This window comes from Etheostoma spectabile, chromosome 4 (genome assembly GCF_008692095.1).
Source record: "Etheostoma spectabile isolate EspeVRDwgs_2016 chromosome 4, UIUC_Espe_1.0, whole genome shotgun sequence".
In the NCBI taxonomy this organism is placed as follows: Eukaryota; Metazoa; Chordata; class Actinopteri; order Perciformes; family Percidae; genus Etheostoma; species Etheostoma spectabile.
The window spans coordinates 8,459,635-8,485,980 of NC_045736.1; the positions used below are offsets into that span (position 1 = coordinate 8,459,635).

A 26,346-nucleotide genomic window follows, 5' to 3' on the forward strand; every position below is an offset into this window, starting at 1 on the left:
GAAACCGGTTTAAACGGCCAAGGAAGAGAAGAGAGACAAAGTGATTTGTTGCTGCTGTTTTCAGGATTCTGATTGGCTAACATGGGCTTGAGCTTCACTGCCAACTACAGGTTTGGCATGCTCTTGGTGTGTGTGGGTGTGGTCAGACAACACTTTTCTGAAAACTGGCACAATGTTATGTTTGATAACTGAGAGGTTAAAATGTTCATTTATGAAAATAGCCGGCCACGTGTAAACGTAGCCTAAATAGAACCTCCAGCCAAAGATTGTTTATAAGCTGCTTGTTAATGCCATCAGTCCATCTTTGCAAAACTGAGAATCAGTTAATCACACCCACTTGACGCTGTGATTGGCCAGCTGTGTGTTAGCAGGGTTTGAACGTCACTCTCTCTCTCTCTCTCTCTGGTTCTCTTTGTCTCATTCATAACACGATTTTTTTTTTTCTGTCACTTTTGTTACGTACAGATGAGTGTAACACTATAAATGCGTTCCAAGAGACACTGTTATCAAATGTGGGGTTATCCCCAAATTTAAACGACACTCACGGCTAGATTTTTATTTTTTTTATTTTAAAGCTGCAGGTGGCAGAATGCAAAACAAATGACAGAATTTGAGGTAATGTGGACAGCTCTCACTGTTTTCACAGCAAATATCCGCTCCCTAGACAATAAAGTGGGCTGCGCTTTCACACAATTTTTTTCCCTCTATGTACAGTACTGCACTGCTCATAAATGTATGATACTAAAATCGCGATCTAATATTTTAGCCTTAAGTTAGCTGCAGCTCTGAGCCTTCGCTACAGTAGGCAGGAACATGCACACGTATCTGCATTGGTAGAACAGCCAATAGGAACGCTCTCTCTAGATATTCTAAAGCCTATAAACGAAGCCTAAGAGGTGCAGAATGACCATTTCTTTCTTTTCTCCACTGTTGCCACATATTTTAAACTTTTTGTTTTTTGTTTTTTCTCCTTCAGCACAGTGGCTCTCTGTAAGCTGCTGCAACACGGCCTCAACACGGACGACAAACGTCTTCAGGACATCGTGGTGAAGGGAGAAGAGATCTACAGCCCTGAAGACGGCATCCGCACACGCTCCAAATCAGCAAAGAGTAAATGAATCTGTGCAACGCATTATGTCCACACACAGATATTAGGAGATGTAACGTGCATGCTTTTAACATATTGCTTCGTGCTCTACCCTTTTGTGTTTCTCCTCTGCAGACCCAGAGCGGTGGACCAACATTCCTTTGCTAGTGAAGATCTTCAAATTGATAATAAATGAGTTGTCGACTGTAGTGGAGGCAAACGCCAGCAGGGCGAACGCAGGAGACTGGAGTCAAGGTGAATACAAAATAATTCTAATGTTGTTTCAACCCGTGGCTTTTTGAGGGACATGGAACCTTTCTGCAGATGGACCTCTGTGTCTATTTCTTGTAGTAAATTATTGGTGGAAAGTTATGTGATCAAAAAGTCAACCTAGATGCTCGGAGTGTTCATGGTCAACAGCATCAACTGGTTTGTGCTGGTTTCAATAAACGTTTTTACAATTAGGGTTTGGCGTCATTTGGATTTTAACAATTCTGATTCTTCCTTTCAATTCTGGTTGTTATCGATTCACGATTCCGATTATTCTTTTTTTTTTTTTTTTTATGATTTTTCGAGGGGTGGAGAGTTGAAATAGGTCACAATGACTATTTTCACAAATAAGAGGAACGTTTTATTTTGATTCAGTGGTGATTTGCAGGTTTACGGGGCTTTTTCAATGTAAAATAAAGCCACACTAGAGCATTGCTAACTGTGCTCCAAGGCTGCAACACAACAAGTGCCTGGCCGCTTCAGAAACCAAAACTTGCGCAAATTTAATTGGGAAGCGATGATCAGATTTGATTGATTCCAAACGATTTGAATAAATAAATGATCATGATCATTTATGAGCAAAGTTTTTGTGGGGAATCAATCAATGTATTCATTCTCAGGTCAACATTTACTACAAAAGAGTTGCAACAGTGATTTGTTCTTTGTTTTGGTCATATTTGGTAGGTGAAGCCCTGGACTTGCTGAAAGATTGCAGAGTTGTTGTATTTATTGCCTGTAAACCAAAGACTAGGACAGCAGACCTTTTCAATCACCAGCTGTTGTTTGTCTCAGATTCTAGCGGTATGTGGGACGGAGAGGATGAGGGGGAGGATGAGGAGGAGGAGGACGAAGGCCTTGCAGGCCAGCTGCTTTCTGATCTTATCGCCTCCAACAAATACGGTACTAGTATCTCCCCAGTGCTTCAGCTATTCCTGTATTTTGTCTTCAGTTCCACTTCTTGCTCATACTGTTACCATAGAACTTAGTTTCTGGGCACTAAGTTTCCATATCCTGGTGTGTTCACGTCTTACAGATGATGATTATTACGAGGACGATGAGGAGGATGATCCCGATGCTTTGAAAGACCCCATATATCAGATTGATTTGCAGGTACACTAATTCTAAACTTTTAGTTCCACATATTCAATTATTTCAAATACTTCCATTAGTCAGGTAGCAGCAGGGAGTCGGGACTCAGCTTATTGTAGTTTAAGCACTTTGCGGAAGATTTGTACTAATAGGGGTGGGTGTTAAGTTGAATATCATCTCACGATATTTTTAATTATGTCTTGTGATCAAAATATATCGTGATATAATCAATTTTTTGGGAAATCAATTCAGAAACTGTTTATGGATATGGATGGAAGAAACTACCTGAAAATGTCTTTTTAATCCTGCTAATAATGGACAAATCCAGGTCTTCTTCACTACTTCTAGAATTGCCATTAGGAGTCCGGCTCACTTTACAGAATTGCCCTATACACACAAAGATGTTAAAGTGCTAGTTGAGACGGGTGTAAATCGTGGCAAAATCTCTGATGGTAGACAAATAAAAGTATATATTGTCATGTTGGCTGACCCTGTGTGTGATGTGTTGAATAGCAGATATAAGCACCAATAGCAGATTAACACCATGCTGGTCAGTGACTTTAATATATGCCCAAGTGTTCAGAGTATAAAACCTGTCTTTAGCCTGTCATGTGCATACGAATGCATGTCAATCTAATTGTCTGCAAATGCAGTTATGCATTATCATCATAAACCCCTCCCCTACAGCACTTATATTATTGTGAAACATTTAAGGTCTTTTCACACAGGGGCTCAGTGGTAGAGCGGTCACCTGCCAATTGGAAGGTTGTTCGTTTGATCCCTGGCCCTGCAGTCCCATGTCAAAGTGTCTTCGAGTTGCATCAGGGGCAACTCAGGTGTGCCCCTGATGCAACTCAGGGTTCAGTGTGTCGGAGTGTAAATGTGTGTGTGTGTGTGAGTGTTTTTTTTGTGAGCAGGTGGCGGTAGCCTCGGCCACAGTGTGTGAATGTGTGTGAATGGTGAATGGTTCCTGTACTATGTAGAAGTGCTTTGAGTAGTCGTTAAGACTAGAAAAACGCTATATAATATATTTTTAAAGTTGCTATAAATGCTTTCTGGGAAGAGCCTTTTTCCAGAAAGCCCTTCAGAATGGCTGCAGCCATCTTCACCAGTGTGTGTCTCAGAGTGTCCAATCAGATCAGAAATAGCCCCAGTAGTATAAAAGGTGAAATAGTGGCTGGATTTATCTTTAAAGATGGAGTGTGCAGTTTATAACAACTGATGAAAAATTGTTACTTGATTATGCAGCGTGACTAAACAGGATTTGCCTAAATGTCTTTTTATGACACTGCTGCCATTATAATTGACCTGCACTGTATCGCCTGTCCTTTCCCAGGCTTACCTGACTGACTTCCTGACACAGTTCGCCCAGCAGCCATGTTACAGCATGTTCTCAGGCCACCTCAACACCGCCGAGAGACAAACCCTGCAGTCTATAGGCCTCTAGCCCCGACGTCTGCTGCTCCAACACCTCTGTTTCCATCTAAGCTCTCTCCTAAGGCCCCATCACTTATGCGCTCATGATGAATTAACGACATAGCAAAGAATAAAGGAGAAATGGGATGATGGCCCTGGCGGAGGAAGGAGCCGAGGTTAAAAGAGATGGACATGCACTTGCCCCTGTTTCTACGTACTTGTGATGGGATGAAGGACTTTGTCGATGTTAAAGCGAGGAGAATGATGATGTGAGAGACTGCCCAGGTCTGTTCCTGAAGAAGGTCAGAGGACTCACCATTTTAGAGTAATTTCAGACTGGACAAAAGGAATTGAATAAAAGGTTGAGGCTTCACAGTGGGACAGGCAAAACATGAAATATAAACGGACTATTTTGCCATGTCCTATTTGTAACTTATCCCATTATTTTTGTGTTTCTGTATAAATAGAGTAAAAACGCAACAGGGAAAACCCTCCCAAGAGACATCGAATGAAGGAAAGTCAAACAAAAACAAACATCGGGATCTTTGGGGAAGGGAGAGAAACTTTGACATTCTTTTATTCCAGAAAGACATTGACTGTTTCTGACAGGAAATGAAAAGCTCTTTGACCAGCTGTCATGTATAGGGGTTTGTTGGGTATTTTGGAAATTTGCACGGTTGCCATGGTGATTCACAGCCTGTTCATTTCCTTGTACTTCCATTGAAATTTGGGATGGAGAAATTTCTAAATAAAAGTCCTGAAAGGACAACATTTCCAGATTCCTCTCTTGTTTGCCGAAACTGTAAATAATAATCCCATCATCCCATGAATTTTCGTACATTTTCCACTCAGAGGCACTTGTCAAGCTGTCCCAGACTGGCATCTTATTGTTCTGCATACATTTTTTTTCCCCCCCTATTTTAAAGAAAATGAAAAACTGAGCGTTAAGGGTATATTTAGCCTTTTATAAGTAATATATAAACATTTAATAAATTGTTTATAAGACCCTTAATTGTGGTTGTAAGCAAATAAAGGACAGTGTACACTTAAGTATTTGTTAGCAATTCTAACTTCTGTTTTATGTCATAACCGTTTGACTTTATTGTCATTCATTAGCCATTTATACAGCAGCCTCCACTTATGGACGCACACAGGAGTTAGTGTTGACAAATACTTTAATGAACACATATCAGCATACAACTATATTCTAATGTTTTATAAATAATTTAATAAATGTTTATATACTGCGTGAAGTGTTTATGTTCTGGTGTGACCTATCCTGGTACAGATGGTAACCTATGCATGATGAAAGCATTAATGTTACTACTTGAATGATAAAACTGTGGTGAAGATAACAATCCATAAGAATATAAGAAATTGTTGATAGTTCTGTTATGTAATATAACTATTTACTGATAAAACATGAACATAATGCTATATTTTTGTCAGGCTTGAGATGTTATAAATATTAAAGACGCAAATTGCCTTATAATTAAAAAGACCACATCTCATAAAGGAAAGGGGGGGGAGGGGGTGCGGCCTTCACCAACTGCTACTTTGCACGTTCGAAAGCCATGTCTCTCTGATGGATGGGCAAAGCAGAGAAAAGGGAGGTAACCTTGCCCCCTTATGACCTCATTAGGGGCAATATCCAGATTGGCCCATGTGAGCTTTCATTTTCCCAGAGCAGGATACCCAGGGCTTAGTTTACTCCTATCACCATTTCTAGCCACTGGGGGACCATAGGCAGGCTGGGGGAACGCATATTAATGTTAAAAAAAACAACCTCAAAAAGGGAAATTTTCATGCCATGGGACCTTTAATGTTTATGGAAACACCTGTACTTTTCCTGTTATGACAAGTCAAAATGCTGTGTAAAAAAAGACGACATAAAGGTGTAACCTCACGCCATTGGTGCAACAAAATACAGTCTGCACATACTAACACAGACGTTAGAAGTGGTCCTATCAGGCACAAGTGAAAATAATAGGAGAACATTTGTGTGTCTGTTTTGTCTATGCTCAACCTGGAGTTTTTAATTTTTAAATGCAAGGCACTTCTTGGAACTGTTTTATTCTAACATCCAGCAGGCTGAAAATGTTCCACAAGGAGGAGCTGTTAGCTGCTTTCTTATCATTATGTTCATCATTAGTCCTTAATACAGAGATGGACTGACTTTTCAATTCAATTCAATTTTATTTATAGTATCAATTCTTTTTACAGATGTTATGCCTCCTATGTACTCAAGTACTACACTTAAGTGCAATTTTGACAGCATGTGATATGCTGTATTATAACAATTCAGTCATGCATGTGATATGCTGTATTATAACAATGCAGTACTACTAATCCGTAAACTATAGTAGTAGTAGTAGTAGTAGTAGTAAATAGTAGTAGTATACAAAGTATCTTAAAATGGCTCCACATTGTTCAACTACAAACTTAAAGTTCACTTACATCTATCGTTAATAATAAAAAACAGAACATAATCCATATAATATAACATTTTGAAAGGAGTCATTCTGCATTATGATACTTTCAATTCCAATTGTATTGAATTACAGTACATACATGTTGAATTTCAATTCAATATGTATGTACTTTTACTGAAATTACATTTTGAATTCAGGATGCAATGGAGTATTTTTAAAGGCTCCGAGTACTTATTCCAACCCTGCCTTAGCACAAATGTCATAGGATGACTCTGATCTTGAAACGGACTTGTTCTTTATGGTGGATTTTTTTCCCGACGGTTCAGGCAGTACTTGAAGGCAACACCATCCCCCGTCTCGTCCCGGGCGAACGGCGTCACAGACGCGATGTGTCATTTCGACGGATAAATTACCGCTTGTAAAAGCCGTCCCATCTCCTAAGCTGTTCCCGAACCAGGATAATGTCTGTGAACGACCGTTAGTCGGGTTATACTTGTACATCTTTAGAATATCTCTCGCTTGGTTTTAAAATTAGGACGAGGATGATTTTTCCAGCGGGCAACATGTCCCTCATCGCGCTGATTTTAGCGCTGCTCACTGTCGTCCTCTGCACTTCTCAGGGTAAGTCTTCTCCAGGCCGCGCGCCGCTAGCTAACGGGTTTAAATCTAAACGCAGTTCCTTGTTAACATCTGTTCCCCCTGCATGGACGTTTATTTATTTTAGCCGTTACAAGCAGACTCTGGCGGTTCCTACATCGTCCTGAAGCCTCACAGCCATGCTCCCATGCAACAACAACATGCTGCTTTCTGGCTGTTAAACATAACCTAGATATTTATTTTAGGCCTGATAACTGTTAACGGTGAACCGTTTGCGAATACTTTTTTGCCCCAGGATGGCTAAGTCATATCCCGCCCTAATATGCCTCTGATAGGTTAACTTTGACATCCCACCCTAATCCTAACCAATCCTATCCTGGGAAAACCCTGACGAACATTTGCTCTGCAAATCAAACTCAGAGCTTGACTGGGCAAACCCCGCCCACTCTGCCGGTGATTTGTTTTTTCCCTGCAGTCAAATCTATGGAGCTTGGCTTGGTCAGGTGATAGCCAGACTAAACTCACACTCAGTTACAACCATAGACTGTATATTATTAATTAATTGATAACATATTAATAATATACACTCTATGGTTACAACTGAGAAGTTTCTGGTGTCAATTAACCAGGCTAAACCAATCCCACTTCTCTTGCCTACCTAACCAACCCAACCAGAGCAGGCAGCGAGTGCTAGCCAATCAGAGGGAGAGTGGGCGGATCATGCCTTCCCCGTCCTAGGAAAAACGATATGGGCAAACCGTTCACAGTTAACGCTCATGTTTGTTATTAATAAACATTCATGGTTCAACGTTAGTGTCCGACTACATTAACTGTTAGCTTTCATTTTTTCAGTCCTATGTGAAATAGTCTTACGGTTTTTGTCTGTTTAGCTAAATTATACGTGTTTTTTGTTTGCTTTTTGCTTGAATTGCAAAACATCGGCAGCTATATTGTCAACAATAGCCATGTATGTTTTTGTTTTCTAGTATTAAAGAATAACGTGACAAAACAACATAGTTTGGCTTATCTGAGTGTCTTTTGACAGGCTAGTAATAACTAAACCGTTACACTATTGGAGATTAAGGCACATAAAATAGTAATTATATTTAAGGCATATATTTTTGATAATTGTTTTATTTTTATTTATTTTTACCACCAAGTTTGCTGAAAAAAAAATCATTACAAGGCAATATGTACAACCCAATATTGCAATAATATCACAATTAATTATAGATGTTATTGTGTTATTTTTACTCTATTTAACTGTTGTTCACCAAGTTAAGAGGCAAACAGTAATTTTAAGATAAGCTGCATTCAGTAATGTAAACAACAATACAAAACTACTACACAACGATAGATTTTGTAATATCAAGGCTAACATCAAATGGCAAAATAAGTATTCCCGATGCCAAATCTCAAAGGGCATAATCCAAAATTAGTCTGAACCTTTTCAGGAGCCAAGTTAGATCTTGACTCAGCAATGTACCGCAGCAAGTTTCCATCAGTTTAGTACACTCAGAGAAATCCAACAAGGAAGAGCAAGATCTTCCCTCAGGATAAATATGAATTTTTTCGTATAGTTAAAACCATTAAAAGTGTCAGTTTTTTCCCCAGACATAAAACTCATGTAAAATATACACGTTGGTGTGACTTTTAGCAGCCTGCACTGGTGGCTGTGATTTAGTGGGCCTTAAATTCTATGTTTTGGGCCAATAATATGAATACTAGCTCCCTCCAACTCAATTTAGGACTTACTTATGTGTTCATCTTTATGAAAGAAGTAAGCAGAATGTTTCTCAGTCAGTATGTGAACTTAAGTCTCCCAAGAGACCACAGAACTACAACATAATTTTAAAAACAAAGTTGATGATGTGTAGCTCTTGATTAAATACTTCTTTTCAGTGGCAAAAAATGGGCTGTACGATATTGTGACAAGCACTTTTTACTGTTGTTTACTGTTGTTGTTTTTAATGTATTTTATAAACCAAACAATAAGTTAAATGATAATGAAAAATAATCCATAGTTGAAGTCTTTTCGAATAAATTTCATGTTGCTTTATTGGGACGACAAAAAATACATCTCTGTTGCCAAAGCATAAGAATAAATATAATTCTATAAATATATAGTCCTATATAAACAAGGACTAAATACATCTGATAGAATAATACAAGTAAACAAAACACCTATGATATAATTGTAGATACTAAACAAATTATGTGCTTGTCTCTCAAAGGGTACTTTGAAACAGACAAAAAAATTAAATTGATAATATATAAAATTCTCTATTTATTAAGCCTTGTATTGTGGCAGGAGAAGACATATTTAGCTGCTAGCCATACCGTGCTTTCGTCTTCCTTAGTGTAGATAGTGAAGCCTGGTATATTTTTTTCAAATTTTTGAAAATATTTAATTCTTAAGTTTTCATATTTGGGACATTTACATAGGAAATGTAATTCTGTTTCAATCTCTCTCTCTCTCTCTCTCTGCTCCCTTGTTTCTTTTTGATCATCTCCCTTACACTTTGTGTTGTATTTGTTTTGCAGCCAGTGCGAACGAGGACTGTCTGTGGTACGTGGATAAAAACGGCACCTGGCACAACGGCTTCGACTGCCCTCTCATCACGTTTTGCTGTGGGAACTGCCACCGGCGCTACTGCTGCCTGGACGCCTTCAAGATGATCCCAGAGAGGGAGCAGAAACGCTGCATGCTCTTCCAGTTCAGGTGGGGGCAGCGGGGTTTTACTTCAATGACTTATTTATTAACTTACTGAACCCAAAGAGTCTGTCTTTCTGTTCACAATGCAAGGCTATCTGAAGACGGACACTTTTTACTTTTGTTGATTACAATTGGTTGCCGCAGTCTGCACAATGAGATGTGTCCTCTACCACAGTGTTTCTCAAACCTTTTTCAAGGTTGTACCCCCTTTGAATTGCCTTTTTAAGCCAAGTGCCCCCTGATCAGTGCAAAACATTTTGGGTAGAAAAACAATCCAGCGCCAGCAGTGATAGATTCAATAAACAACAACCTTTTTAAACAGAAACATTTAAATGCTACATTTCAGTTTTATTCATTATTATAGTACAATTACTTTAGCAATTATGCATGACTTATTTTTAAAGTGTCATTTTTGCAAATATATCATGCACCCCCCGCAGTATGCTAAAGTACCCCTAGGGGTACATGTACCCCCATTTGACAAACACTGCTGTAACATCTATAAACACTAATCCATTAATGCAAAGTACACACTATACTGATGAGTTAATAAGTAAAAACAAAGCAAGAGCCGATCAATTGCATCATTGTAATTCACACTTTACAGATAGAGGAGGGCAGGAGGAGAGGTGTGGGGGGAGAGAGAATAATACCTACAATAAATACAGAGAGATTACTCATAACAATTATAAATGTGGGTATAATGGAATGGCAATATGAGCATTGACTGCTTTTCTCTTTCTTCTACCATTATAAGTGAAATAGCTCTGGGTTTTGAAATGTTGGTCTGGTAAAAAGTGGTGGGGCATTTCCCTACAATTTTCCCACATTTTATAAAGTAAACACAAAAGATAAATCTGAAATATTATAGATCGGTAGTTGTAGCCATACACTCTACTACAAGCAGGGATTAAAGCAATAATGTATTATTGTTAAATATAGGAACATTAAATGCTAAATGTATTGCAAAACATGGTTAAATTAGTTTTTGAGATTTAATGAATGTCATACAAATGTCTTTCACTTTCTTTATTAGTGAATGGAACTGTCCTCGTGTACAGTATATGATGGGGGTCATTTTGTGACCTGAGTGTGGAACAAGCGCTCGTATTGGCATGAGCCCGGTCCATTCGTCCCTAAAGACCGTGAGAGGCAGTTGAAAGAAGCATTTAAAAAAAAAAAACAGCTTATAAGTGAACCTTAGAGTTGACATTATTTTGTTAAACATACCGTTCCCGAGGTTAAGAACACACTTCCTCTATCCATAAAACATTCACAGTGAACCCAAATAAATCCCCCAATCTTTTATCTTGTAACATCATAAGATAAGATCAACTTTTTTTTATCCCACACTGGAAAATTCAAGTGTCACAGTCACAAAAGAGATTACTTGAAAAGATGAATAGTGTGGATTAAAACCATCCAAACGTTGTATGCTAGTTTGTCGTCAGCTGGCTTGACCTTCAGTTGATTCTTAAAGCAGCAACGAGCGGGTTCCAGGTCAACCACGTTCTGAAGGTTTGATGAAACCCACTAGAGCATTGTTTCTCAAATGGGGGTCCCCGTACCCCTAGGGGTACTTTGGAATACTGCAAGGGGTACGTGAGATTCCTAATTAATTTAGCTATGGAGTCTTAACATTTGAAGTAACATTTAAGTGTGTTTCAGTTACAAGCTTATTAAGTGAATCAGACACTGCATGACTGCATGACTATGTAATTCACACTATGTAAAAAATGTAACTCAAAATTGGGTCAATTTTAACATGAGGGTTAAAAATTATATTTGGATTATATTTTTTAGAAAGCTCTGACCAGGGACTGGGGTTTCAAATTAGCCTATTGGCTAGAAACCTTTCATGCAACACATCTACACATATTGTTATGGCCTTGACTGTAATAATTATGTATGTAATAATGTGCGCTGCAGTGTCCCTGACAAATAAATTGATAATAAACATTAAACACTAAGAGCTGTAATGTTCCTCTTTATATAGCCTTTTATTTCTACTAAAAAGGCTTTGCACACATCAGGGGTTACTTGGCTAAAAAATATTTCAAAGGGGGGTACATTATTGAAAAAAGTTTGAGAACTACTGCTAGAGTATACACATGTTGTCAGTACCAGTTGTTCCAGTCATTTCTGTGATGTGGGAGTAGAGAGATAAAGGCCACCAAAGGAAAGGAGCATTGGCTCAAGGTTGGCTCACACAGATACATCGTCTGGGAGGGAAACATGGCAACAATTTATTATACAGAGTCAGATAAAAAAGGCTTGGTTCAGAGTTTCAACACAATGTAATGTTCCAGATTTACAACACAATGTATGAACTGTAATATTAGGAGACAATCAAATAAATAAAAACTTTGAACTTGAAGTAATGGAATTTGGTGATGGGTTAAGTGTCTTGTGTGTGCAGATATCAGATTTAAAAATGTTGTATCAACATTAAACAGTTGCATGACCTCTTGGGTGACAATGCGTTGAGTACAAGGGATTTAATATAAATGGGAAGTAAATTGTATAAACGTATGTATAGAAAATGTTGTCCACCATAACCCTGTTTTCTGCTTAAAGTCTGGACTCTCTTCAGGGCTCAGCACTAACTTTTAAAAGTGGTTGCCTGGCTGGCAACCAGGCATCAGCTTTTCGAAACTGAAAATACGGTTGCCATTTTTAGTCATCTTATATTTTGAGTAATTTCAACCTAATCATGAAAATGTGACATAAAAGATCAAAAATGTCCTTGAATTACCATTTATTTCCTTTTTTTTTTTTTTTATCAGGTTTACATGGTTCGGTTAGATCGATTTGTACATTTGTTTGCAGTGTTGATGGCTTAGTCAAACAACTTAATTTGCTTCACTATTGTCTCTAAAATAATTGCCTTTGCACCGTACAGCGTGGTCACATGCCGTTCCCGTTCTGACTATAACAGCAATTTTTTAATATCACTAATCCAACACATTTTGTTATATATTTATTTTGATCCTGCTTTGGTCTCAACAGTGTAAGATGTTCTCCTGATGTGTTCTATCAGTTATCCCCTGTGAGGTATTGTGATAATACTGGACTAAGCAAGCTTGTACCCCGAGAGACTGCAACATGGTACTGTCCCTCCACAGAACTGGAAACCATCCATCACCCAGTAGTGAGCAGACAACCTGCAGCTTATTTAGCCCAGTGGGCAGCCGAGGCTGAGCTGAAATGGAGGGATTTGTTGCTCCACTGAGACCATGAGGCGATGGAATCTGGTAGAGAGACAGAGAGATGTAGGGTGTGTGTCATTAACTGGGATGCGCTTTCGGGGTCAGTCTGTGGTTAACAGTGTGTCTATTTCAAAAGCTTCACATCACCGCCATTTCTGCTTTAATTCTCCTGTAAAATTGGATGTAATTTGCGAGATGATCAAAGTAAGAAAGGAAATGCTGTTTAACTTAAGTCCTCTTCTGTCTCTCTTTTCAGCCCTACCACTTTGGCTGGCATTGCCTCTTCCGTCCTCCTGTTTGTGGCGATCATTGCAACCATGGTCTGCTGCTTCATGTGCTCCTGCTGTTACCTCTACCAGAGAAGGCAGCAGAGGGGCAGGACACCTTATGATGGTGAGACCTCTGCTCTTCATGTCCATGCTTGTGCCAACAACCATGAGGTCATAGTGGTCCTTCACAGCAGTCTGTACTTTTTGACCCACAGTCCAGCAGATCCCCATGGCCAGCTATCCAGTGGAGCCCATGTATGATGCTTATGGAAAACCACTGGGACCCTCTGAGTATCCACATGCAGGTTATCCAATGGCGCCCCTGTACACTGGCATGCCTCCGCATTACCCCATGATGCAGCCTGGACCCTATCCACCACACCTGATGGATCCTGCATACAGCCAGGGTAAGAGTAGCATTGCATTTGTCCAACAATAAAAACAAACAAAAAAAACTCAACAAAAAAAAAACTCAACAAACACTATTTTTACATAAATCAGTGCAAAGAAAAAATGTGCCAATACACTATATAAAATACAAACTGTGTTACCTACTTTTTGGGAAAGTGAAGTGGCTCATGTTGGTGTTTATTGCCCTGCTATCAGCCCTGGTAGATGGGGATGTTGTTCTTTTACGTCCTTTGAACAAGACATTTTAACAACCACTGGACAGATTGCCATAACATCTACTGAGTATTTAATTCTCAATAGGGAGTTTCTGTGACCCCACTCATCTTTCCTGTAGCAACCAACACCAACATTTGCACAAGAATTCCCCAGAGGGTGAACACTCTTTTTTTGGACGCTGCCCTCTAACACCACCACATCTGAATTATAAAGCAGAGAGCAATAAAATATGGTGACATTTGCACATTTCATGCTACCATGAGCATATACCCCTCTTAATTCAAATGACTCCATGTTCTCTCCAGTAGTGCCATCAATAATTACTAGTGATGGCAATGTTAGTCACCACTTTACTCCATATCTCCACAACTATTTGGGACATTTTTTAAGGATGAGTCTTACTGAATTTGGTGCTTCTTTTTTTGTAAACGATTCCTAATGTAGTTGTAGTATACGAATTTCTGACTTTACTTAATGTTTGTTTTCTACCTACTTATTTTTCAGCCCCTCCACCTTACTCTCCACCTCAGTATCCTGGCCATTGATGGGCTCATCTACACACGCACACGCACACACACACACACACACGCAAGCACGCACACACACACACACACAGACAGACACACACACAGAGTGGGAAACAACAGCAACTGAGAGAAAGGACTGTTTCAAAAGGAGAAGGCAGCAACACTCTCACACATGCACACACTGAAACGCTACAGCTCGACTAGCAGTGGTTTTGTCTGTTTAAGAGAACTGGAGGCACTTTAAGGTTTTTCTATGTTTATTTACCGTACAATGTTGTCCTACTTTTCTGGAGTATTTACGCAACTCAAATTGCGTTCTGCAACCCGACAACTGACTGCTCCCGGTGGGTTTTGCAGAGACGTCACACCATCCCTAAAGTGAGGAGGTATCTGGCTGGTGTCTCGACTGTGCTGCCACTTGTGCTCTGACACACTTACCTCAAAAACAGGGTGTCACCTAAAAGACGGGGCTCTTTACCTTCCAGAACAGGGGATAGAAGGGGTTGATCAAAATTATAATGCACTCCCTCTTCATTTATAAAAGGCAAAAATGCTTTACTTGCTCACTTTTGTTCAGTTTGAATAAATCGATACCTCCCTAAGGCTACATTCTAAGTTACACAATCTCCAAATATGATGACATGTCTTTATTTCTGTATTAGATTTTTTTTCCCGTAATGTGGTAGAGACTAAAGTGAAAAACAAACGGCATGTTTGATTAAAAAAGGGAAATGTATGCCCAAAGACAGTGTGACACTGTCTTAAATTTGCAGACGGCCTAAAGGATTTCATGGTACTCCTGATTCTGTGTACGAAGCCTTTAGTCACCTGCTAGTTTCAACTTTGTCTATTCCATTTTTGTATCTGGCTCAACTAATTTACTTCATGGTAGTATATTAGCTGCTTAATTCTAATGTAACATCTCGACATCAGCATGCTATCCCAGTCAAAGTTATCTGTTCTCTCTTGCTTTTTTCTGGTTTTAAATGAATTAGAAGTTGTTACATTAATCCCATAATGCCATTTTGGTATGTTTTCTAGTGAAATTCATGTTAAATCGTTATTTCTTGTAACATATCAGGTCAGGGGAGATGCAATGTCCCGCCTTAGAAAATGAACCGAAAAAAGGGATTAACTATTTAAATACATATTTTGTAAATCTGTTCTTCAGCTGAATATATTATGATATTGTAACAAGTTATTTTGAACATAATGTATTGTTATTGTAACATAACATATGATTTTGTAGCATTTTTGGCATCTTTCTATTTGGTATTTCTTATTATTGAGGTACCTTTTTTCTGTGAATGGGTTCTCCCCTTGTGAACTTGTGGTCAGAAAAAGTTGATTTTTTTCTGACCACCTCACTTTAAAGTACCAGTTTGGCATTTTGGGAAATATGCTTATTTGCTGTCTTGCTGAGAGTTAGATGAAGAAGATCAATACCAATCTCCACAGGTATCATGGTATCAATCTTCTCATCATTACTCTACAAAAAAGCAGATAGGTGTTTTTCCCAAAATGTCAAACTATTCCTTAAAATTCACACTTAAGGTTTTGGGTTCCAGTGAGGTCAGGGCCTGTAACCTGCAATTATAGTTTAGCATCTTGGACAGACTGGGCTTTTTGTAAGATGTATGAACTGTAAAACATGACATCTCAAGCATGTGTTGTACAGTAAGCTGTCTGACTAATGGGTAATAATTATCTTTATTCAGGTGTAATGTATCTCAACCTCAACCTCAAATAAGATATTAAAAAACACTGTCGTCATGCTGATCAGAGAAGCCTGAAGCTTTTCCTCGAGACATAATGCTGTATCTTGTCTCTACAAAAAAAAAAGAACTAGTTCTGCTAGTTTACGACGTAAATTGTTTCCTCCCATGGCGCTGTCCATTTGTACAGATTTGTTGAGCCTTTGTAAAGCACAGAGAACACTGGACTTTTCTTGGTAAGATGCTTTCATTTGTAGTTTGACATGACATTTGATCAATGATGTTTCTGTTTATTTGTGCTTCTAATCCAACTCCATGAGTGTGTTTACTGAAACTGACATCAGTTGGCAAAATAACTTGTCTAGATCTATGGCTTTTTGTCTGTTGTCATATGGATTGTACCACATTGTAATATAAAGTGAGTGAAAAGTTTTTATTTCTATTAACATAAAATTTAACTTTGGAATGTAAAAATACAACCGTGTGATGTGTTTTTTTTCTCATGCAACGTTAAAAAGGGGTTAGAATGTGTTCACATCATTTTTGACCACTAGATGTCCATATTTACTCCAAAGAAATGTTAAATATGTTCACGTTTGGCAGAATTGATTCATTTAATTTTTATCACAAGCAATGTGTGCTCCTAAAAACCCTGTTATATTTAATTTTTCATGTGCATAATTGTGCTAAGGTTATACAAAATGTTATTGTATCATTTGCCTTACAACTGTGACATATGTACATTTTAAATTTTTATATCTAAAACTAATTACACAGTACACCTGCATACCAGGCCAATTTACATGTAACATTAAATACATTACATATATTTATAAAAAAATAAATAATTATATGTGTTTTTCTGATTTGAACCAATATTCTAATTTTTAATTTTATTTTTTTCATTTTTTTACTTTGTTAACATCTTCTATTTACTTTGGTCCCTTTAACAGAATATTTGTCTAAAACCATCTTGACTTTCTCTCATTTTAAACATTTGGCTACTTACAGGTTGTCATTTGTTTTTAATCTAATAAATGATTAGCGCAGCTTAAAAATTTACCAAGTTTTTGAATTTTAGCGCCTTTTGTGTACTAAACAGCGGGGTATTAGGTTATTCTTTATTCTGCACCATGCTTTTAGCGGAGCCTCAAGAGTATGCCAACCTGCATTTCACTGCACATGTGAATCTAGTATAAACATTCCAAAACAGAAACACTGATGGCAGAAAATCTAATGTGAAATTCTAAACCGCTAAAATTAGATTTATTACTAAACGAAACATTAGGAACTTCTCTCAAAAATAAATTGTGTAATAGGAAGTATGTGTAACTCCGCTCTGGCAGCTCTGTAAACTTCAGCCCTTCCCATTACCTTTAAAGGAGTGTGTACCCTAGCTAAATAAGGACATGCACTTTCACAGGATTTTGAAGAATGTCCCAGCCTCACAGTCCACTTTGATGATGCGAGGCTCTTGCAGTCCATCCCTGGTACCCCTCACTGCAAAGACTGTGAGTCCAGCCTCTTTGTATCAGGATTGATGCCTCTGGTGGTTTTTTGGTGAGCAGGACGCGACGGGACAGCAGGAGACCAGCTTTGGCCAGCTTTGGGAATACTCAACTTCTCACCATAGGAGAGAAATTACTAAATAATCAGATTTAAATAAAGATATTCACTATACCAACACCAGCCTCTCCAAAGGAACCAAATTTCTCTGTTTTTCTCCACGGGTGTTTACCCCAGATTGTTTTAGGCAACCATGTCCAGGAGAAAGGTGAGAGGCCTGACCTGTACAGGCCGCCAGGTCAGTGAGGACCCAGACCTGGACAACCTGCTGTCCACGCTCTCCCCTGAGGAGATGGAGGAGCTGGAGAAGGACATGATGAAAGTGCCAGACATCAAGCCAGAGGATGGGAAGATCATTGTCCAAGGGGATAGCCAAGCTGCGCAGCCACCCATGAGCAACAACGTCCGGGAGGCTAAACTTGAAGGCAGACGGGAGAGTGACCGTAAAGGGAGGCTCAGTGAGAGGCAACAGTCATTTGAGGTTTGTGAATGCTTAACTCATCTGGGTTAGTTGCACTTTGTTTTGGATTTTACATTTTACTCTCTTCAGATGTTTGAATTCACACCGTTTTTCAATAAAGATGACCAGCAGATGGGTGACTTTGGAGGAATTTATTAAATCAAACGACAATGTACGCACTTACAACTGATAGATTATGTAACATCCACTGTCCCCGAGGTGTTTCTAATAATAGCTTTAATGAGCTCTCTTTCATTTTGCTTGAAGCAAAGCGCCAACTGGGCCCCATGCACTCTGAGTCCATCAGCTCAGAAATAGTGTAGAGTTGGCTTCCGTGCCAGGAAAAATATTGTTTTCACTCTTAAAGCTTGCTGACATGCATTGGCAAACAGCATCAGAAACACACCAAATCATTTCTTTTATTCCTGTGACATTCTATAAAAGAGCCCTCCTTTTAGTGTCAGGGCGCCAGGTTTCTTGCAGTTTGTGTATTTAAAGGAAAGGCACTTCATTCGATGGAGTGGAGGCCCTGCGGAGCTTCTTAATCCCGGCCTGATGGAATTCCTTGGTTGGTTGCTCCTACGCTCACTTCCTTTTAAGGATACATCTGCCAGGGCCACGGCCTCACACAGCAAAACAGATGGAGACTCACAAATCAAACACTTTGCACAAATCAAACACTCGCTGCAAATGTATCCCCGCACTATAAAAAACATGGCTCCTTGTCTCTTTGCTCACTGTAAACACACATGCCATATGGTGTCAGAGCTAGAATGCATGTTTACAGTGGGCAGATGGACATCGAGCTGTTTGACAGTAAAGGAATAGAGTATTTGCATGGGTGTTAGGTGTCATACTATACATACGTTACATTATATAGTAGTATAGTACAGTATATATACTGTATGTGTGTAAATTCTTGTGTAAAGCACAATAACTGATTTTTAATAATGGCATTATTATGGCCTTGTTCTGTATCTGTTGGGCTTTCTTTTTGATTTAGGGCACTACAGTTGTTGACACACTCAACTTTGATTAAACACTAACTGTTTTTGGTGTTGGCATATATTTTTTTGTGATCAATTGTTTTTTTTATTTAAACAGCCAAACAAAAGTGCAAAACATTGGTCCAGTAGACAACATACAGAAAAGTACTCTACACACACTGAAGAAGGCACAGTGCACCTTATCCACAATCCTTCCTTGCGATCAAATGTTTCCTTCCAAAACAAAGAGAGGAAACATGGGAAGGAGGGAGATACAAAAACACAACAGCAAGAACAATGTAGCTCACAAACAAGACACACAGTAACAGACAAGACAAACACACAAACAAATAAGAGGCAATGACAGGGAGACCGGCTTAAGACAAAAGGGACCAAACACACACACACACACACACACACAGAGATAGGAGTGAGAAGGCTGTAGCACAAGTCTACAGCATGGACCTTAAGGATTCAGCAATGTTGAGCCAAGTCTCCAAAGTCTCTCATGGGGCTTCATTAACGCAAGCCGTAAAGAGCTTTCTTAGTGTTGGCATGTATTTAACTGCTTTGCTTTCAGACATAACACTCAGATAATTTTCCACTCCTCCTGCAGGGTGAGACAAAGAAGGAGAGCAGGAAGCAGGAATATCTGAGGAAGATGGGCCTGAGCCAGGAGGGGAACGACGACGTGACAGTAGGGCTACGAAGACAAGCTAGTGTCTCAAGTGAAAAAGATATGAAGGTGGACGAAAGAAACAGCAAAGGTCCCGAAAATTTGAAAGAGGAGCGAAGTCGACTTTCGAGTAGATACAGGAAGCAGGAAAGTAGAGAGAGTGAGGTGAAAGAGGAGACCAAAGAGAAAGAGAAACAAGAGGACAATAAGATAAGAGACAGGAGAGAAAACAGAGAGAGCACAGGTAGCAAAACAAAGGATATGATCTCCAAGTTACAGGAAAAAAAGGATGACGGCAAAGAGAGAAAAGAAGACTGTAGGAGAAGAGAAGAGAGCAAAACCAAAGACATTATCTCAAAGCTACGAGAGAAACATGAAAAGGAAGCGGGCAAGGAAAAGGAGAGAAAATCTGAGAGTTTTAGGACACAAGGACTTGTATCTAAAATGTTAGAGAAGCAGAGCAAGGCACAAGACAGCCCGGCTCCAGAGAGTAAATCGGAAGAGAGGAAGCCTAAAGCCGAGGAGAAAAAAGCTGAAGATAAAAACAAGCCTGATGTCAAACTTGAGCGACAACCATCGGAGAGGGGCGAGGTGCAGGTGAAACATGACAAGGCAGAGAAAAGAACAGATAGAGAAGAACTGGTTAACCATAGTGACCACGTGAAAGAGAAGGAGAAGAAGACGAGCACGGAGAAGAAAGGAGAGGAGAAAAAAGAAAAAAAGGAGAGTGAAGGAAAAGTTCAAAAAGTGGAGGAAAGTGAGAAACCTGGCAACTGTGTGGCCAAAAACACCCCACACAACAAGGCGAAAGAGGAAGAGGAGGAGGACGAAGACGCGAGCATGTTTGATGAGCTGATGGAGCAGGTTTGGAGCAACGACCCCTCCCTCACTGAGCTCAACGTCAACAACTCAGAAGTCATCAAGACCAAAACACTCATCGAGTTTGCAGAAGCGTTGCAGAAGAACACCCATGTTAAGACGTTTGCTTTGGCTAACTGCCGTGCGGACGACCACGTGGCTTACGCCATCGCAGGCACGCTACGCAGCAACAAGACCATCACCAGCATCAATGTGGACTCCAACCATCTCACTGGCAAGGGCATCCTGTCTCTGATCCAGGCGCTACCACACAACTCCACACTGACTGAGCTTCGCTTTCAAAACCAGCGTCACATCTGCGGCGGGAAGACGGAGATGGAGATGACCAAGATCTTGAAAGAAAACACCACGCTGCTCAAACTGGGCTACCACTTTGAGTTAGCTGGACCCAGAATGACTACAACAAACATACTGAGTCGCAACATGGACCGACAGAGGCAGAAGCGCCTGCAGGAGCAGAAGCAGGCCCAGGCCAATGGGGAGAAGAAGGGCACGCTGGAGGTACCCAAGGTGGGTGGTGGAGGATCTCTGAGAAGCTCGCCCAGAGCTTCCCCCAAACCTTCCCCCATACCGTCACCTATGCCATCACCAAAGCTGACTCCTAAAAGAGGAGCTGGAGGTCCGGTTCCACCTCCACCCCCGCCTCCTCCTGGGGGTGGACCTCCACCTCCTCCGCCTCCTATGCTGGATGTAGATGCCCTGAGGAACTCTCTGACCCCGGTGTCGCAGAGAAAGCTGGATGGAAAAAGCCCAGGTGGTTGCAAGAACTCAAGGGACCAACTGCTTGCCTCGATCAGGGGAAGCGATAAGAAACAACTTAAGAAGGTATGTATGATGGGTTTATGGATTTAGGAATCTTGTGGTGGAGCTACAATAATATATCTTCACATACTTACATTTCATTTTTCCCACAGGTGCCAGTGCCAAAGTGGTTGCAGTAATATTTCCTGTTGGAATATGAAGTGAAAAAGAAGAGCGAGGGAGAATAGAGATGAGATACACTCAACACTCCTAAGATGCAGTCAAAGAACTGCGCCGTGGAACGGATGGAGAAAGCGAAACATGAGATGCCCATCGGGCGGATGACTAGCCCTCACTATGAGTTCTCCCCGAAAACACTGGACCAAAAGGACTCTAGGGAGAATGGGTGATGCAGGGCTCTCTATTGGCCGACAGCATAGAGTGCCTTGGGTTTTGTGGTTGTTTGTCTTCAGTACATATTGACGCTTTGCTGGTTATTTGCACTAGATAATATGAAGCCGATCATATCACATGTTGGCTTGTGTATGCATCTGAATGTGAGCGTGGTGGGAATGTGTGATGAGCTTATCAAGAGATATGAATAACTTTATAAAGTTCTAAGATACAAACACTTTTATCAGTGGTATAGTGGACATTAATTTGACCATTTATTTTTTGTGGAGAGGAAATCCACCTTATACTTGTAAGTTGTAAATCGGTTCAAACTGGGAATTTTGAAATGGCGGAAATATCAGGGAATTAACAAACATGGCGGCCTGACTTAAAACAATCTGGGTAAGAAAAAAAGGTCATGGTGGTCTTTGTGTGTCTCATTGCCAAATCTCAAGACATCTCAGGCAGGGTTTTATGGATTGGAAAGCAGCCCAGTGGAATCCTGGTGCATGACAAAAGAGTTTGAGCATGGAAATAATTACATAATGCATTTTTATCAGGAAGTGCAAATGGCTGTCCTTCAGTATTTGATGTTATTTTTTTTTTGTACAGAATCATTCTGCCTTGGTGTTTGAATACCTTGCAAAACTTGTAATGTAATACACCCACATGTCTTAACCTAAGGGGGTTTTGTAAAATCATTACTGGCTTACATCAACCCTCCATACTTTTAAATGAATGTCATTTCAAAAAGAAATTTAATGTGATAAACAAAAATCAGAGATGCACTTATATGTGCACTCTGTAATGAAGGACTCTCTTTCATATCTGATTACACATGCCTTTCTTACAGAGCCTGTATGTCTTCAATAAAAGATTGTGGTATGTTTGCAAAGTCACAAGTGTAATGTTATGCCTGGCTGATATCACAATGAGAATATATGTACAGTATATGTAAAAGGAAATACAACTGAAAATGAGCTGTCATTCATTTCAGTTGGTTTATGCTCTACATGAAATTGTTAATTGTTAATATTTATACTCAGGTATTTCCATTTTCACTGTGTCTATTCCATTTCAGATCTAGCTCATAATAGAAAAACATGCCCACTATATACAGAGCCATACATTCATTATGTATTCATACCAACAAGTAACCTGCAACATAAAAAACAAATTTAAATGACTCCCATGACAGCTTACTGCATGTGCATTCTGAAAACTTAAGTCAATTTTCAAAGAATCTTTCCATCATTATCTACACTCATTTACATGTATGTGTCTCTGAGACCAGAAATTAAATACATTTCTTTACATTGGATGTCAAAAGTTGCAGGGAAACAGTGGGAGCTGTGTACTGTCTACCCGTCATCATCCAAAGAACAGCACCAGCAGCAGGCCAGTTAATGTCTCCATCACCCTCCGCCTCTGCGACCATGAAATGCCTATATTTGGGCATTTCTCGATGAAAGCTTGCTCTGCAATTCATTCCTTTCTTGTTCCTAATAATGGGATGCAGGCCAGCAGTCTGTCTCCCGGCTGTACCCTGACCAACGGAACTGATCTCCGATGGAGGAAAAAGAGGGGAAGGAATGAAAATGTTGAGATTACTGATTGTTCAGATTACTGGTAGTTCAACAAATGGGATCTAAGAAGAACCTGGTGATCATTTGTATGCCAAAAGTAACTCAGTGGACATTCTTATGTATTCACAACAGGTATACTGTAATTTAGTCTTTAAGTTGACCGTATATTAAGGTTCCTTCCTCTTTGTAGCATGGCCAAATAAACTGCTATAGGGGGCACTGTCGCCCCCCATTTCCTCGCTCATAACATAAACCCAGTTTGCATATGCAGATGTTAGCATATACACCTGACATAGGTCAGCTAATATAATAAAGGTGTTCAAACAAGGTTTTGACAGAGGCATCAAAATCAGCGTTACATGGGAATGAACCTGCTGCACTACCTGCACGCTGTTATAGGCTGGGGGTTACACACCCACGTGGGCCCAGATGCTCTTTGCTGACACCCATAAACGTCCCACACTCAGAAAAATTTTGATGAAAATAGAAATTACAGGGTCTCTGCAAGAACAGACACAAACACTGTTGCAGTAGTCTATATACTTTGCGTTCCACTTCCGGGATTGCTCCAGTGCTGCAGGTAATTCCGCTGGATGTATGTCTTTTCCGTTTCCTTTCACTTTCTTTATGTTAGAATTTTAAATTCTGGTAATTTATGAGGACTATTGTTGACTGCTCCTCAGATCTCTGCAGGGTGAATTGAGACAGTTAGCTAGAGCAATCTGAGTTTTCTTTTGGAAATGTCAATAAACCAGAGCATGTTTTCCTCTCATCCCCAAATACTGGTGTAGCTAGACTCTCCTTCAGCGTGCTTTGGAGGAGGCTTTGGCAAAGTTTTACTACTGTTACAACAGTCCCAATAGTTTAAAACGATATAAGTAATTATACTTTCAAAAATGTGGCTTTAATTTTTTTCAAAATACTAGTCTTGCTGATCTACATAATAAAATCAAGTGGACTTGGAGATTTTTTTTTTATATTAGGTAGTTTAAAGGACTAGTCTGCTCTTGTGTTTATAATCTGATGCAAAAGTTGCCTAGATCAAGCACAACACTTTTCATTAGTGTCCTCCACCTCCATCTCCCCCAATACTGGGCGTTTGGCAACTTTAGACCTCTGGGGTCAACTGCCAGTAGAGAAACACTTAATAAATAAACAACTGCTGTTGAGTATGGGGTCAACCTTTTTATGCTAAATCAACGAGCTAAAAGTTTCCAACCTGATAGGCTGTTCCGACCGTGTAACATTAGTTTCCTCAAGCTAACCTTATTTGTTTAAAAACATGTGAAATGCTCCTTTAAGATATCACGATGCGTCAGATTGTCAACACGCGTCACGTTACGTCACAGGGAACAGTAAAAGAACAAGATGGAGGAGTATGCCAGAGAACCATGGTGAGTTTTATAACCAGATAAAATATATATTTTACCCTGTGTTTTTACTACGGCATCTCTTTGAAGTTACAAGCACGTTAAGTGTGTATACTTATTTTTATGGTACACCATGTGGTATAATCCAAAATATCTGAAAACCTGCTTTTTAACTACAGTTAGCACAAATGCTAACTTTACATATAAATGTATTGGCGGTGTGTGCTAGCATCAGACCTTGGTTTGCTAGATCACGTTGTTAGTGACCTTGTCGGTTCACTCTCCTACATGCCATTACGTTTAGTTAAGTAACTACAGTCACTTAGTCTACATGGTGATATGTGATTCACAGTTAGTGTCAAGCGCCGCTGTGACAGTTTTATCTGTTCAGTATCAGTCAAGAATATTTTTTAAGCATATTGTTAGGCTAGCTAAGTTAGCCACCTGTGTGCTAACGTTATCTGTGGGGGGCAGCCTGAGGATTGCACAACAGTGTATCTGGACACGTAACACTGGTAAAATAATAGTGTCCATGTGGATTCTAAATCGTAAATCTTGCCAGTGTTTAGCATTGTACACGTTTATACCCATATCCTGCTGTCATGCAGCATAGTAAGCATGTTATCCCCGTGTTCGAGTGGGTTTCCTCCCACCATTAAGACGTGCATGCTAGGGAACCTCAACTGTAATTACAACTGGAGTTGGGCATCGGTTCCCCGAAATCTTTGACCCGTCTAGATTTGTGTCCTCCTACCTAAACCTGAACGAACACCGGACTATGGCTGTCCACTGCTCCTAATTACATACATAGCTACATCTCTCGTATGTTTCTTGTATGTGTAAAAATGTACTTGGCAAATAAAGCAAATACATTATTATATACTGTAATAATAATATCATTTCTGGAAATGAATGTCTGCACTGCTTGCATAATACTAATTTCAATGTAAAAGGTAGGCCTAGCTTTTGAAATAAATGAAAATAAAACACTTCAGTTCTCAATTTATCTTTTTAATTGGTTAGTATGTGCTCACTATGCGGTTTTGACTTAAGACATCACGTGTAAGGCCAGAAGGAGTGATGTAATGATAATTATATTTGACTAAGCTGGTTAACCAACATGCTATGTCATAAACACTGGTGTTCTGCCAAAACTTTTCTGTTGTGGGCGAAAAGAAGACATAAATAAGCTAGTTGGACAGTAATCACGAATGTAACAGCCCTACTATGTATGTTATGTACACATGACAATGACAATTGCTTACGGCTGTCTTGTGCTTTTAGCCCCTGGAGGATTGTGGACGACTGTGGGGGAGCCTTCACCATGGGAGCAATTGGAGGAGGAATTTTTCAAGCAGTAAAAGGCTTCAGAAATGCACCCTCAGTAAGTTCAGACATGTAGCTTAACATTATTCCTTGCTGCATTGTCTTAATAAATTATGACATCCTTATACAGATCGTACAACATACGACATGAGACTGGTTTGATACCTGTTGAGAGCATGTGCTATACTATGTTTTGTCATTGTCGGATGATTAATGGCACTGTCAACCCCTCAGAGATGTCATTATTTTAGCTGCTTTATTGTCTGATATTTATACAGTTTTAACCGGGCACTAAATAATCTAAATTACTTGTATCTTTATCTGTGGTCAGCCAAAGTGTTGGCACATTTTCTGCCTATTTGGAAATATAGTAAAACATAAAATGTCAGTAGGTCTAGTGCTAAAAATG

General features: G+C 39.6%; 4 protein-coding genes across 4 annotated transcripts in view; all 4 read left to right on the forward strand.

The window, feature by feature from the left end:
- The window catches only part of ipo9 (importin 9), a 19,414-nt gene extending 14,779 nt beyond the window's left edge, over positions 1 to 4,635 (forward strand). Inside the window, exons 20-24 of the mRNA XM_032514339.1 lie at positions 977 to 1,110; positions 1,223 to 1,342; positions 2,150 to 2,257; positions 2,391 to 2,467; positions 3,783 to 4,635. Coding sequence (XP_032370230.1) covers positions 977 to 1,110; positions 1,223 to 1,342; positions 2,150 to 2,257; positions 2,391 to 2,467; positions 3,783 to 3,893 — 550 coding nt within the window. The 3' untranslated portion in view covers positions 3,894 to 4,635. The remainder of the gene's footprint in view (positions 1 to 976; positions 1,111 to 1,222; positions 1,343 to 2,149; positions 2,258 to 2,390; positions 2,468 to 3,782) is intronic.
- Positions 4,636 to 6,237: 1,602 nt separating this feature from the next.
- shisa4 (shisa family member 4) lies at positions 6,238 to 16,084 on the forward strand (the record flags this gene model as incomplete). Its single annotated transcript, XM_032514341.1, is given in 6 exon segments — positions 6,238 to 6,915; positions 9,436 to 9,613; positions 13,073 to 13,209; positions 13,301 to 13,492; positions 14,217 to 14,280; positions 14,329 to 16,084. Coding segments are annotated over 5 exon segments (627 nt in total). The 3' UTR covers positions 14,258 to 14,280; positions 14,329 to 16,084.
- Positions 16,085 to 17,399: 1,315 nt separating this feature from the next.
- lmod1b (leiomodin 1b (smooth muscle)) lies at positions 17,400 to 22,568 on the forward strand. Its single transcript, XM_032514340.1, has 4 exons — positions 17,400 to 17,514; positions 17,698 to 18,001; positions 19,583 to 21,346; positions 21,436 to 22,568. Exons 2-4 carry the CDS (start codon positions 17,714 to 17,716, stop codon positions 21,460 to 21,462), a joined length of 2,079 nt encoding a protein of 692 aa, XP_032370231.1. The 5' UTR covers positions 17,400 to 17,514; positions 17,698 to 17,713; the 3' UTR covers positions 21,463 to 22,568.
- Positions 22,569 to 24,447: 1,879 nt separating this feature from the next.
- Positions 24,448 to 26,346, forward strand: part of timm17a (translocase of inner mitochondrial membrane 17 homolog A (yeast)) — a 6,552-nt gene continuing 4,653 nt past the window's right edge. The window contains exons 1-2 of the mRNA XM_032514346.1: positions 24,448 to 24,635; positions 25,896 to 25,995. Of these exons, the coding sequence (XP_032370237.1) occupies positions 24,610 to 24,635; positions 25,896 to 25,995 (126 nt within the window). The 5' untranslated portion in view covers positions 24,448 to 24,609. The remainder of the gene's footprint in view (positions 24,636 to 25,895; positions 25,996 to 26,346) is intronic.